Below are 15,017 nucleotides of genomic sequence, written 5' to 3' on the forward strand. Positions count from 1 at the left end.
GCACCGTCAAGATCTTCTACGCGCTTTCGAAAGCGGCAAGTGATCGACTACAACAACAATGAGATCTAATCTCGTAGGCTTTAGAAATCTTCGAGGGTTAGTCTCATGATCTTCACGTTGCTACCATCTTCTAGATTGGATCTTGGCTTGTTATTCGTTCTTGCGATAGGAATTTTTTTGTTTTCTATGCTACGAATCTCATCAGTTGGCGTCTTGGACCGTTGGTTCACCGGTTCGCCATCTGGTTTTTTAAGGTATAGAGTAATATATTTTTTACTTATGTAAACATGCTGCAATAAATAAATAATCGGACATGCAAAAATATTTAAACTTGCAATTTAACATAACAATTCACATAATAACATAACAAAGTAGCCCGCACTTGAGCACCAACTTGCATGTATGTATGCAATTTAGCATGCAGCAAAGCTGCAAAGCAGCAATTAAGCAAGCAGCTTAATACGCATGTATGCCATGGGCGCAACAAAATAAAAGTCCATTAGGTGTTCTGCTTCATTTTTGGGTAATACCGTGAAGATTATGTACAAAAGAAACTGATGTACATTGATTTATGTCAAGCAAAGCTAGCACTGCTGGTCAGCGGCAAGGTAGTTAGAGACCCAGGTTCGACTCCCTGCCCCAGAGTTTCACCTGCGCAAACGGTCTAGTGCGCTAAACAGACTAGCAGAGGCGCTGGTTCCGGGTTGTTCAGGACTTCCGGTTCAATCGGCGGTCCGGTCTGATTTTTAAAACTACTAGTAAGCTTGCACGTGCAATGCACGTTTTAAATTTAAAATTTTAATGCATGTCTCAAATTCAAAATTTGAATATGCAGAGCTTACAAATGTCAATCCACATATTTCCTATCATGTGTGTGCAATGATTAGGATTGGAGAAACCACTTTGAATAGACCATGTGCAGTGCATGTCTCAAATTTAAATTTAAATCATGTCTCAATTTCTAATTTTGAATATGCAAGGCTTACAAATGTCAATCCACATAATGTTCTTATCCTGCGTGTGCAATGATTTGGATAGGAGAACCCATTTTGAATAGATATGTGCATAACTTGGGTTTGACACAATATAAAAAAACGCCACTCTATTTTAACACAATCAATCTCGAAAAATCTCGCCTATACAATCTCAATTACTGCAGACCTTCGAAAAGGTTCCTCTCAGCATCTTCAATAATGCAGATTTCCAAACCGAAGGAAACCCCACAAAACCACATGTGCATCTCCACTTTTTGTCACATTGAATCCCTCACCGGCAAAATCACCACACTTAGGTTTTAGGGGTAACCAGCTGTCGTCGTACTTTTGTAAGTTCAGCCTGACCAAAGAAGTAACTCTTAATTACATAGAAACAATCTCTAAGAATAGTACTCCATCCATCCCACACTTATGCCTAGATACATTCAAATTTAGATAACTCTAAGACATCCAATGCAGGACAAAGGGAGTACTAAGAGCTTAACATATGGAGATTCCCATAATTATCAAATCAAACTTTTTACAGCAACAATTGAACCATCACATGAAAAAACCGAAGCATGCTTCTAGGGATCGTATTGATCTGTAGCTGAGAGGAGGTATCAGGTACTATAGAATGGAATTAAAACAGCAATAACATGTCATATAGGAAAGCATGAACATAAACTGGGATCATATTTAACTACCAGATCAAGCACCATAGGGGTAAAAGAAGACATATCATGTTTGCTGCAAGGCAAATAGAATACCAAAAGGAACTGGGACATCGGTATTCAATTAGCAAGAACAAAGAAGCACACTTCACAGGAAATGAAAAAGAAACAAACGATACAACCGACAACCGTATTAGATTTCCAGCATCACCAACACACACAGAAAAAGATTTTAGAACTTGCCATTACCAAACATGGCATAATACACACACATGTCATATCACCCATAATAATGTACTGATGTTAACTTAAACAACAAATGTTAATTAGAAAAAGGAAGGACAAGGTTCATGTTTAAACCAGACAGTACTGTCAATATCAGGCTAAGCAACAAAAATTGTAAGAAAATTCATACAATTGCCAGAAATCAATTATGTTCTTTCTTGACAGATGGCTGAAAAGAGGAACTTACGTATTCAGCTGGACAGGTGGCTGAATTTTCTAGACATTTCAGAATTTGGATAGTCCAAAACTCGTAATACAGCATGCTTCCTCACTAAAACCAAAGATCAATGTTAGGAGTAAGCAACTCCCAGCGTACTTTTGTAAGTTTAGCCCGACCAAAGAAATGACTCTTAACTAAAATGACTCTTAACTACAGTGAACCATTCTCTACAATTAGTATTCCCTCCGTCCAAGATTGTCGATAGTCTAAAAATAGTATAGTGAAATGAAGGGATCTGATCTTCAAATCACCTTCAGAAGAGCAAGATTGTGCAATGAATTTGTTCTTCTGCCCCTTCGACATCTTCCAAGTAAATGAGAAGTTAAGAACATAAGCACAGGGTTCCAACATGAATGTATCTGCATTTGATTAACTATTTGAAATGTTTATGTTCATTTTTCAAGTTCTTCAAGAGCAGCTTGACACTATTGCTATAAGACTAACACTCAGTTTCTCACTACTTCAGAACAATTTTCATTAGTGTCAAGCAGTAATAGCTGTTAGAGTTATAATTATGTGTACTTATGTTGGCTTTTGGCTTTCCATTTTCTATCCTTTGGACTACCACATATACATGTATATATGGCCTTTGGCCTTTGGTAATATCGTAATCATGCACGTGTTGAATAAAATAATATTTCCTGGTAAAGTAAACTAATATAATTCAATTAGAAAGGCATAACTAAATTGTTATGTCATTATTATCAATGTTATTTTGTAAATTGAGGACATAAAATGAAAAAAATCATCGATTTCCATAGCATCTGTTGATGCCAGAAAATCAAGGACATGGTTCTATAGAACTATGTGATATCTACATTGCATCCACTTGTGCAAAATCAGGTGGAGCTACCCAAGCAATACAATGATCTGCACCGCTGGCTGCACAAATGACTTGAGTTGTATACTAATTTCAATCAAAATAGATATATGTGCTAACAAAGCTGGTGAGCCTAAGTAACAATGAAAAATGTAAGGATCATTGGAAAAAAAAAGCCTGGAATAGTCTACAAATAGAGGAGTCTTCTTTGGTAGTGTACATGACTTGCTGCTCAACGACCACTGCCGTCGAGATGAAATAAATAATTGGTTTTAGTGTTTCTTACCAGGAAAAGAATGAAGAAATTGACGCTGGATGGATCTTTATTTCATTCATTTGCACCAGATATGTCTGATTAATTAGTCGTTTGCACCAGATAACTGACATCAAAATGTGACACACGGGTTGAAAGAAGATAGCACCATACAATGTCCGCCTTTCAGAAAAATCATGAAACACATACCGTGCAAGAATCCCACGTGAGACGATCTCTAATCTGTAGTCTGATTTATTGTCATTTAGAGCAGGATTCAAAATTGGAAGATCATTCAATTCTACCACACATGCGCATAGTAATAAAATGTAGTCTGGTGCCCAAATAGCCTCCCCAAAAAAACTCAGCAGAACAACATGTCGAAGCAAAGACTGCCTTTGCCAGTCCAAGAGATAACAGTATGCAAGCCCAAACTGAGGGTAACATAGCAGTAATATCTCTCAGATGACTCACGAATTACCAACTATGTAAATATATCTAGAGTTGGTGGTACGGGTTGTGCAAAATAATTAAGATGCTCAACAGACACTGAAAGTCATAAAATCCCAGCCACCACACACCATGCTCAGCAGATTATTTACTTCTGTGTAGCATAAAGATGATAGGAATGGCAATATGGAAATCCTTTCCAGGTCAGACTCAAGCTGTAGACATATACTGAAAAAACTACCACTCACCTTTAGCTCCGCTTGAATAAAGTATTGCCACGACATTGACATGGCCATAAACCTCATTGCCTCCTGCATTTTATCAGAACTGGGATTACTGCATTGAGCATCATGCAACCTGGTTTTCTCAATTGGCAGTGGTTCGTAATGAAAGCAAGACCCACATACCCCAAGATCATCAACGTAGGTTTTGAAGAAGATGGTGGCCGCGAAGCGGTATGCCCCAAATCTCCCATGGGCGATTGCGAGGATCGACGCTCCATGCAGTGCACCGTCCTGCAGTTCGGAGGCAATTGCAATGGCCGGGTGGAAGGGCGACGCAGCAGCGAAGCGGGATGCCCAAAATCTCTCGTGAGCGATTGAGAGGATCAACGCTCCATGCGGTGGACCTGCCTGCAGTTCGGCGGCAATTGCAAGGGGCAGGTGGCGGGGTAGCCCGCTGGTCAGCACAGCGGCGGCCCGCATATCAGCAGCGACTGCGTGCAGGTCGGCGGAGATTGCTGAAATGTGTACATATATACACTATTCTTGGCATATTGTTAGAAATGAACTATAACTGAACCTATACTTTGAATTGACCACACTACACTTGTGTCAGGGAACATATGAGTTCATTTTTGTAATAAAGAAAATCTTGCAATAACTGAACGACATGAACGGAGAAAATTGAAAGTTCATTTAACCTTTTCTTCTCTCATTTTAGGAGAAACAAAAAAATGAATTAAAAAAAATTGGTTGGCATCTCATATATGAAATTATGAATAGCAGATAAAGTTATTGCATCAATTTGGTCAGTATTTCGTTGCAATCTCAATATGAAGAATAGATGTAGAAACCCCGAAATTGGCTTCATGTAAACAAGTTAAGGTTGTACTCACGCCTTGAGCACATACTATCTAGATATATCTAAATTTAGATAAACTTGCGACATTTTTTTTATCGACAGATGTAGTTTATAAAGTCGATATTTGATATAGGCCTCCCTTATTTGGTTGTACTTGTACAATAGATAGAGGTTTCAAGATATGATTTTAGCAATAGTATTTGTACTACTCCCTTCAATCCATATTAATTATTTCTATGTAGATATATCAAGAGATATTTTAGTTGTAGATACATCCATACTAACGGCAAGTAATATGAATCGGAGGAAATAGTAATTTTCTTTTGTCAAGTGCTACATTTGCTCCTTTTGGGATTCTATAACTCATCTGCTCGTTTGCATAATTCCTGTACAAAAATACTTTTTAGTTGACATCTTAGCACACAAAGATTACAAAAAAATATGGCATAAGTTGAAACAAGAACACCTGGTCCCGGGACTGGATGTCGCCACAGTAGGAAGCAAATCCCCTTTTGGTTCAGTCAGGTACTTCAGTCAAGTAGAAGATGATTTCTACTCAGTCAAATCCTCTTTGGTATCTCGATTCTATGGAGACTGCAAGAGTGGGGATTACAAAGATCATCAGAAAAAACAAGAATAAGCAACGATGGAAAGAAATCGGATTGGGTGAAGAAGAGTAGAAAGGATGTGAGCTATGTAGAAGATGATTTCTACTCACCAATGCGAATCGAGGAGATATATTTGTATAATATCAATCAAGATCTTGTTCTCAGCCGCGGCAAAACAGGCAAATAAACTACAGCGAGCAGAAGGCAACCCCTTTCATCAGCCAATGGAGATTGGGCAAGGAGGAACCGAAACCGAATGGGAAGACGAAGGAGACGGCAGCGCCGCCGATGACTCGGTCATTAATCGCATGAGTGATTCAATCTAGCACATACCTACTCTGCCGGGGGATCCTTGGATTTTGGGGCCCAGTGAGGTTGCACCAATTCTCCCCCGGATGCACCCGCTCAGGGCCGACCTTGCCTCCGCGGCATACGGAGGCAGTGGCTCCTGCGGCGACGCGATTGAGGCTCGTGGAGCAGAAGGACCGGAGGCGATTGGGGCACGTGGAGGATAAGGATCGGAGGCACTTGGCGGTGGGCGAGGACTGGAGGCGCGTGATGGACGCGGCGGCGGAGGCTGGGAGCCTGGGATGGTCGGTCGCGGCGATGCCGACGCATAGGGTGGGGGTCGTGGCCTCGTGGGGATAGTGCATGTTTCTCTCGTGCGCTGGAGCAGTTTTTGTCTAAACTGGAGCAGTTTAGCGAAGCGATTAGACGTGAGCTGCTCAACATTGGGCAGTTCTGGGTCGTTAGATCTTGTGAGTGTAGGGCTCAGATTTGTTGGATCTGCCCCTCTCTCCCTTTTTATATTAGTGGAGATGGAGATGATTGAAAGTGTTTGACTAAATGATTTGAATTTCGTATCTTCATAAGAAAAGGCTTTCAACTTAAAAGTTTCACACATATCATTAAGTAATCAATGTGTGCATATGGGTCCTCCGAATAATATTCTCCTGCAAATATTTTTCTAGTACTATATGTAGTAGTAGATACGAGTTAACCTAAAATTAATCACTTTGTGGCTTTGGATGTAGGCTCGATAGAGAAGCATTGAATTATTCTCCAAAATCCTTTAGAGTTTTGGATTTGGATTGATTTCTGATACGCGTACAACACGCGTCCGTTGGGAACCCCAAGAGGAGGTGTGATGCGTACAACGGCAAGTTTTCCCTCAGTAAGAAACCAAGGTTTATCGAACCAGTAGGAGCCAAGAAGCACGTTGAAGGTTGATGGCGGCGGAGTGTAGTGTGGCCAACACCAGGGATTCCGGTGCCAACGTGGAACCCGCACAACACAACCAAATTACTTTGCCCCAATGTGACAGTGAGGTTGTCAATCTCACCGGCTTGCTGTAACAAAGCGTTAGATGTATAGTGTGGATGATGATTGTTTGCAGAAAACAGTAGAACAAGTATTGCAGTAGATTGTATTCGAAAAAAAGAATGGACCGGGATCCACAGTTCACTAGTGGTGTCTCTCCGATAAGAATAAGCATGTTGGGTGAACAAATTACAGTTGGGCAATTGACAAATAAAGAGGGCATGACCATGCACATACATGTTATGATGAGTACTGTGAGATTTAATTGGGCATTACGACAAAGTACATAGACCGCTATCCAGCATGCGTCTATGCCTAAAAAGTCCACCTTCAGGTTATCATCCGAACCCCTTCCAGTATTAAGTTGCAAACAACAGACAATTGCATTAAGTATGATGCGTAATGTAATCAACGAATACATCCTTAGACATAGCGTTGATGTTTTATCCCTAGTGGCAACAGCACATCCACAACCTTAGGGGTTGCTGTCACTCCCCCAGATTTAATGGAGACATGAACCCACTATCGAGCATAAATACTCCCTCTTGGAGTTACAAGTATCAACTTGGCCAGAACCTCTACTAGCAACGGAGAGCATGCAAGATCATAAACAACACATAGATGATATTGATAATCAACATAACATAGCATTCACTTATTCATCGGATCCCAACAAACACAACATATAGTATTACAGATAGATGATCTTGATCATGTTAGGCAGCTCACAAGATCCAACAATGAAGCACAATTAGGAGAAGACGACCATCTAGCTACTGCTATGGACCCATAGTCCAGGGGTGAACTACTCACTCATCACTCCGGAGGCGACCATGGCGGTGAAGAGTCCTCCGGGAGATGATTCCCCTCTCCGGCAGGGTGCCGGAGGCGATCTCTGAATCCCCCGAGATGGGATTGGCGGCGGCGGCGTCTCTGGAAGGTTTTCCGTATCGTAGCTCTCGGTACTGGATTTATTATCGACGAAGGCTTCTTATAGTCGGAGAGGTAGGTTAAGGGGCGACGCGAGGGGCCCACACAGTAGGCCGGCGCGGCCAGGGCCTGGGCCGCACCGCCCTAGCGTCTGGCCGCCTCGTCGCTCCACTCCGTTTCTCCCCCGGTGTTCTGGAAGCTTCGTGGAAAAATCAGATCCTGGGCGTTGATTTCGTCCAATTCCGAGAATATTTCCTTACTAGGATTTCTAAAACCAAAAACAGCAGAAAACAGCAACTGGCTCTTCGGCATCTTGTTAATAGGTTAGTGCCGGAAAATGCATAAATATGACATAAAGTATGCATAAAACATGTAGGTATCATCAATAAAGTGGCATGGAACATAAGAAATTATCGATACGTTGGAGACGTATCAGCATCCCCAAGCTTAGTTCCTGCTCGTTCCGAGTAGGTAAACGATAACAAAGATAATTTCTGGAGTGACATGCCATCATAATCTTGATCATACTATTGTAAGCACATGTAATGAATGCAGCGATTCGAAGCAATGATAATGCAATGAGTAAACAATTGAATCATATAGCAAAGACTTTTCATGAATAGTACTTTCAAGACAAGCATCAATAAGTCTTGCATAAGAGTTAACTCATAAAGCAATAAATTCAAAGTAAAGGTATTGAAGCAACACAAAGGAAGATTAAGTTTCAGCGGTTGCTTTCAACTTATAACATGTATATCTCATGGATATTGTCAACATAAAGTAATATAATAAGTGCAATATGCAAGTATGTAGGAATCAATGCACAGTTCACACAAGTGTTTGCTTCTTGAGATGGAGAGAAATAGGTGAACTGACTAAACATAAAAGTAGAAGAAAGGCCCTTCGCAGAGGGAAGCATCGATTGCTATATTTGTGCTAGAGCTTTGGTTTTGAAAACAAGAAACAATTTTGTCAACGGTAGTAATAAAGCATATGCATCATGTAAATTATATCCTACAAGTTGCAAGCCTCATGCATAGTATACTAATAGTGCCCGCACCTTGTCCTAATTAGCTCGGATTACCTGGATTATTATCGCAATACATATGTTTTAACCAAGTGTCACAAAGGGGTACCTCTATGCCGCCTGTACAAAGGTCTAAGGAGAAAGCTCGCATTGGATTTCTCGCTTTTGATTATTCTCAACTTAGACATCCATACCGGGACAACATAGACAACAGATAATGGACTCCTCTTTAATGCTTAAGCATTCAACAACAATTAATTTTCTCATATGAGATTGAGGATATTTGTCCAAAACTGAAACTTCCACCATGGATCATGGCTTTAGTTAGCGGCCCAATGTTCTTCTCTAACAGTATGCATGCTCAAACCATTCAACTCATGGTAAATCGCCCTTACTTCAGACAAGACGGACATGCATAGCAACTCACATGATATTGAATAAAGAGTAGTTGATGGCGTCCCCAGGAACATGGTTATCGCACAACAAGCAACTTATAAGAAATAAAATGCATAAGTACATATTCAATACCACAATAGTTTTTAGGCTATTTGTCCCATGAGCTATATATTGCAAAGATAGAGAATAGAAATTTTAAAGGTAGCACTCAAGCAATTTACTTTGGAATGGCGGAGAAATACCATGTAGTAGGTAGGTATGGTGGACACAAGTGGCATAGTGTTTGGCTCAAGAATTTTGGATGCATGAGAAGTATTCCCTCTCGATACAAGGCTTAGGCTAGCAAGGCTATTTGAAACAAACACAAGTATGAAGCGGTACAACAAAACTCACATAAAAGACATATTGTAAGCATTATAAGACTCTATACCGTCTTCCTTGTTGTTCGACCCTTACTAGAAAATATCTAGACCTTAGAGAGACCAATTATGCAAACCAAATTTTAGCAAGCTCTATGTATTTCTTCATTAATAGGTGCAAAGTATATGATGCAAGAGCTTAAACATGAGCACAACAATTGCCAAGTATCAAATTATTCAAGACATTCTACCAATTACTACATGTAGCATTTTCCGTTTCCAACCATACAACAATTTAACGAAGAAGATTCAACCTTCGCCATGAATATTATGAGTAAAGCCTAAGGACATATTTGTCCATATGCAACAGCGGAGCGTGTCTCTCTCCCACACAATGAATGCTAGGATCCATTTTATTCAAACAAAACAAAAACAAAAATAAACAGACGCTCCAAGTAAAGCACATAAGATGTGATGGAATAAAAATATAGTTTCACTAGAGGAACCTGATAATGTTGTTGATGAAGAAGGGGATGCCTTGGGCATCCCCAAGCTTAGACGCTTGAGTCTTCTTGAAATATGCAGGGGTGAACCACCGAGGCATCCCCAAGCTTAGAGCTTTCACTCTCCTTGATCATATTGTATCATCTCCCCCTCTTGATCTTTGAAAACTTCCTCCACACCAAACTCAAAACAACTCATTAGAGGGTTAGTGCACAATTAAAATTCACATGTTCAGAGGTGACATAATCATTCTTAACACTTCTGTACATAGCACAAAGCTACTGAAAGTTAATGGAATCGAAAAATCCATCAAGCATAGCAAAACAGGCAATGCGAAATAAAAGGCAGAATCTGTCAAAAACAGAACAGTCTGTAAAGACGAATTTTAAAGAGGCACCAGACTTGCTCAAATGAAAATGCTCAAATTGAATGAAAGTTGCGTACATATCTGAGGATCACTCACGTAAATTGGCATAATTTTCTGAGTTACCTACAGAGAATTAGGCCCAGATTCGTGACAGCAAGAAATCTGTTTCTGCGCAGTAATCCAAATCTAGTATGAACCTTACTATCAAAGACTTTACTTGGCACAACAATGCAACAAAACTAAGATAAGGAGAGGTTGCTACAGTAATAACAACTTCAAAGACTCAAATATAAAATAAAGGTACTGTAGTAAAATCATGGGTTGTCTCCCATAAGCGCTTTTCTTTAACGCCTTTCAGCTAGGCGCAGAAAGTGTGTATCAAGTATTATCAAGAGACAAAACATCAACATCATAGTTTGTTCTAATGATAGAATCAAAAGGTAACTTCATTCTCTTTCTAGGGAAGTGTTCCATACCTTTCTTGAGAGGAAACTGATATTTAATATTACCTTCCTTCATATCAATGATAGCACCAACAGTTCGAAGAAAAGGTCTTCCCAATATAATGGGACAAGATGCATTGCATTCAATATCCAAGACAACAAAATCAACGGGGACAAGGTTATTGTTAACGGTAATGCGAACATTATCAACTCTCCCCAAAGGTTTCTTTGTAGAATTATCAGCAAGATTAACATCCAAATAACAATTTTTCAATGGTGGCAAGTCAAGCATATTATAGAACTTTCTAGGCATAACGGAAATACTTGCACCAAGATCACATAAAGCATTACAATCAAAGTCATTGACCTTCATCTTAATGATGGGCTCCCAACCATCCTCTAGCTTTCTAGGAATAGAAGCTTCGCGATTTAATTTCTCTTCTCTAGCTTTTATGAGAGCATTTGTAATATGTTTCGTGAAAGCCAAATTTATAGCACTAGCATTAGGACTCTTAGCAAGTTTTTGTAAAAACTTTATAACTTCAGAGATGTGGCAATCATCAAAATCCAAACCATTATAATCTAAAGCAATGGGGTCATTATCCCCAATGTTGGAAAAAATTTCAGCAGTTTTATCACAGGCAATTTCAGCAGTTTTAGCAGTTTCAGGCAGTTTTTCACGCTTTGCATTAGAAGTGGAAACATTGCCAACACCAATTATTTTACCATTAATAGTAGGAGGTGCAGCAACATGTGGAGCATTAGCATTGCTAGTGGTGGTAATAGTCCAAACTTTAGCTATTTTATCTTCTTTAGCATTTTCTTCTTTTTCCCACCTAGCTCGCAATTCGGCCATCAATCTTATATTCTCATTAATTCTAACTTGGATGGCATTTGCTGTAGTAACAATATTATTATTATTATTTTCTTTAGGCATAACTTTCGATTTCAAAAGATCAACATCAGCAGCAAGACTATCGACTTTAGAAGCAAGTATATCAATTTTCCCAAGCTTTTGTTCAACAGATTTGTTAAAAGCAGTTTGTATACTAATAAATTCTTTAAGCATAGCTTCAAGTCCAGGGGGTGTATTCCTATTATTGTTGTAAGAATTCCCATAAGAATTACCATAGCCGTTGCCATTATTATAAGGATATGGCCTATAGTTATTACTAGAATTGTTCCGGTAAGCATTGTTGTTGAAATTATTATTTTTAATAAAGTTTACATCAACATGTTCTTCTTGAGCAACCAATGAAGCTAACGGAACATTATTAGGATCAAAATTAGTCCTACCATTCACAAGCATAGACATAATAGCATCAATCTTATCACTCAAGGAGGAGATTTCTTCGACAGAATTTACCTTCTTACCTTGTGGAGCTCTTTCCGTGTGCCATTCAGAGTAATTAATCATCATATTATCAAGAAGCTTTGTCGTCGCCTAGAGTGATGGACATAAAGGTACCTCCAGCAGCTGAATCCAATAGGTTCCGCGAAGAAAAATTCAGTCCTGCATAAAAGGTTTGGATGATCATCCAAGTAGTCAGTCCATGGGTTGGGCAATTTTTAACCAAAGATTTCATTCTTTTCCATACTTGGGCAACATGCTCATTATCAAATTGTTTAAAATTCATTATGCTACTTCTCAAAGATATAATTTTAGCAGGAGGATAATATCTACCAATAAAAGCATCCTTGCATTTAGTCCATGAATCAATACTATTCTTAGGCAGAGATAGCAACCAATCTTTAGCTCTTCCTCTTAATGAGAAAGGAAACAATTTTAATTTTATAATGTCACCATCTACATCCTTATACTTTTGCATTTCACATAATTCAACAAAATTATTAAGATGGGCAGCAGCATCATCAGAACTAACACCAGAAAATTGCTCTCTCATAACAAGATTCAGTAAAGAAGGTTTAATTTCAAAGAATTCTGCTGTAGTAGCAGTTGGAGCAATAGGTGTGCATAAGAAATCATTATTATTTGTGGTTGTGAAGTCACACAACTTAGTATTTTCAGGAGTACCCATTTTAGCAACAGTAAATAAAGCAAACTAGATAAAGTAAATGCAAGTAACTAATTTTTTTGTATTTTTTAATATAGCAAACAAGATAGCAAAATAAAGTAAAACTAGCAACTAATTTTTTTGTATTTTGTTTTAGTGCAGCAAACAAAGTACTAAATAAAATAAAGCAAGATAAAAACAAAGTAAAGAGATTGGAAGTGGAGACTCCCCTTGCAGCGTGTCTTGATCTCCCCGGCAACGGCGCCAGAAAAAGAGCTTGATACGCGTACATCACGCGTCCGTTGGGAACCCCAAGAGGAAGGTGTGATGCATACAGCGGCAAGTTTTCCCTCAGTAAGAAACAAAGGTTTATCGAACCAGTAGGAGCCAAGAAGCACGTTGAAGGTTGATGGTGGCGGAGTGTAGTGCGGCGCAACACCAGGGATTCCGGCGCCAAGGTGGAACCTGCACAACATAACCAAATTACTTTGCCCCAACGTGACAGCGAGGTTGTCAATCTCACCGGCTTGCTGTAACAAAGCGTTAGATGTATAGTGTGGATGATGATTGTTTGCAGAAAACAGTAGAACAAGTATTGCTGTAGATTGTATTCGATTAAAAGAATGGACCGGGGTCCACAGTTCACTAGTGGTGTCTCTCCGATAAGAATAAGCATGTTGGGTGAACAAATTACAGTTGGGCAATTGACAAATAAAGAGGGCATGACCATGCACATACATGTTATGATGAGTAGTGTGAGATTTAATTGGGCATTACGACAAAGTAGATAGACCGCTATCCAGCATGCATCTATGCCTAAAAAGTCCACCTTCAGGTTATCATCCGAACCCCTTCCAGTATTAAGTTGCAAACAACAGACAATTGCATTAAGTATGATGCGTAATGTAATCAACGAATACATCCTTAGACATAGCATTAATGTTTTATCCCTAGTGGCAACAGCACATCCACAACCTTAGGGGTTGCTGTCACTCCCCCAGATTTAATGGAGACATGAACCCACTATCGAGCATAAATACTCCCTCTTGGAGTTACAAGTATCAACTTGGCCAGAGCCTCTACTAGCAACGGAGAGCATGCAAGATCATAAACAACACATAGATGATATTGATAATCAACATAACATAGCATTCACTTATTCATCGGATCCCAACAAACACAACATATAGTATTACAGATAGATGATCTTGATCATGTTAGGCAGCTCACAAGATCCAACAATGAAGCACAATTAGGAGAAGACGACCATCTAGCTACTGCTATGGACCCATAGTCCAGGGGTGAACTACTCACTCATCACTCTGGAGGCGACCATGGCGGTGAAGAGTCCTCCGGGAGATGATTCCCCTCTCCGGCAGGGTGCCGGAGGCGATCTCCTAAATCCCCCGAGATGGGATTGGCGGTGGCGGCGTCTCTAGAAGGTTTTCCGTATCGTGGCTCTCGGTACTGGATTTATTATCGACGAAGGCTTCTTATAGTCGGAGAGGTAGGTTAAGGGGCGACGCGAGGGGCCCACACAGTAGGCCGGCGTGGCCAGGGCCGCGCCGCCCTAGCGTCTGGCCGCCTCGTCGCCCCACTTCGTTTCTCCCCCGGTGTTCTGAAAGCTTCGTGGAAAAATAAGATCCTGGTCGTTGATTTCGTCCAATTCCGAGAATATTTCCTTACTAGGATTTCTGAAACCAAAAACAATGAAAACGACAAGCGGCTCTTCGGCATCTTGTTAATAGGTTAGTGCCGGAAAATGCATAAATATGACATAAAGTATGCATAAAACATGTAGGTATCATCAATAAAGTGGCATGGAACATAAGAAATTATCGATACGTTGGAGACGTATCAATTTCCAAACCCACGGTGCGCACTTCGAACATGTAAACAACTAAGTGCAAATAAATAAAATAACTCAACACAAAAAAACAAAAGTGTTAAGCTCCCCGGCAACTGCGCTGGAAAACAGCTTGATGTCTCAAAAGTCACAAATCCCGTGTAGCTAGTTTTCAAAAGCAAAAGTATCGAATACACAAGAAGCTTGTTTTGTTAAATATTTAATTACCTCTTGTTACCTTCACTTGACTGCACCTGCAAGAGTCCAAAGCAAAGCAACAAGAAAAGCAACAAGATTTGTTTTCAAAAGTTTGTGAATAAAGTAAATGAATAACTAATATAAATGAGACTATGCGAATAATAGTAAAGTAAACGGAACTCAATAAGGGGGAAACGTTTTCGGGGAGTTGCACATCCACCACTACCTAGGTATAGTGATTAGGA

At 39.8% G+C, this 15,017-nt stretch overlaps 1 protein-coding gene across 16 annotated transcripts; it reads right to left on the bottom strand.

Moving 5' to 3' along the window:
- Positions 1-1,026: 1,026 nt before the first annotated feature.
- Positions 1,027-6,021, bottom strand: LOC127301168 (uncharacterized). Of its 16 annotated transcripts, none has more exons than XR_007851894.1 (5): positions 5,478-6,021; positions 4,084-5,353; positions 3,925-3,987; positions 2,121-2,204; positions 1,027-1,335 (listed from the first exon to the last, which is right to left on the bottom strand). XR_007851894.1 is itself a non-coding variant. In XM_071820209.1 (5 exons), the coding sequence occupies exons 2-4, from the start codon at positions 4,378-4,380 to the stop codon at positions 3,465-3,467; spliced, it is 372 nt and encodes a 123-aa protein (XP_071676310.1). In that variant the 5' UTR covers positions 4,381-5,353; positions 5,478-6,021; the 3' UTR covers positions 1,027-3,353; positions 3,437-3,464. The 16 variants fall into 16 exon arrangements, 4 of the variants coding, with proteins under 4 accessions (XP_071676310.1, XP_051187351.1, XP_051187352.1 ...); XR_007851889.1 differs by adding an exon at positions 3,260-3,353 and having other exon boundaries at positions 1,027-2,456; positions 3,437-3,987; XR_007851891.1 differs by having other exon boundaries at positions 3,260-3,987.
- Between the last annotated feature and the right edge of the window lie 8,996 nt (positions 6,022-15,017).

The sequence above is a fragment of the Lolium perenne genome, chromosome 5 (genome assembly GCF_019359855.2).
Source record: "Lolium perenne isolate Kyuss_39 chromosome 5, Kyuss_2.0, whole genome shotgun sequence".
NCBI classification, from domain to species: domain Eukaryota; kingdom Viridiplantae; phylum Streptophyta; class Magnoliopsida; order Poales; family Poaceae; genus Lolium; species Lolium perenne.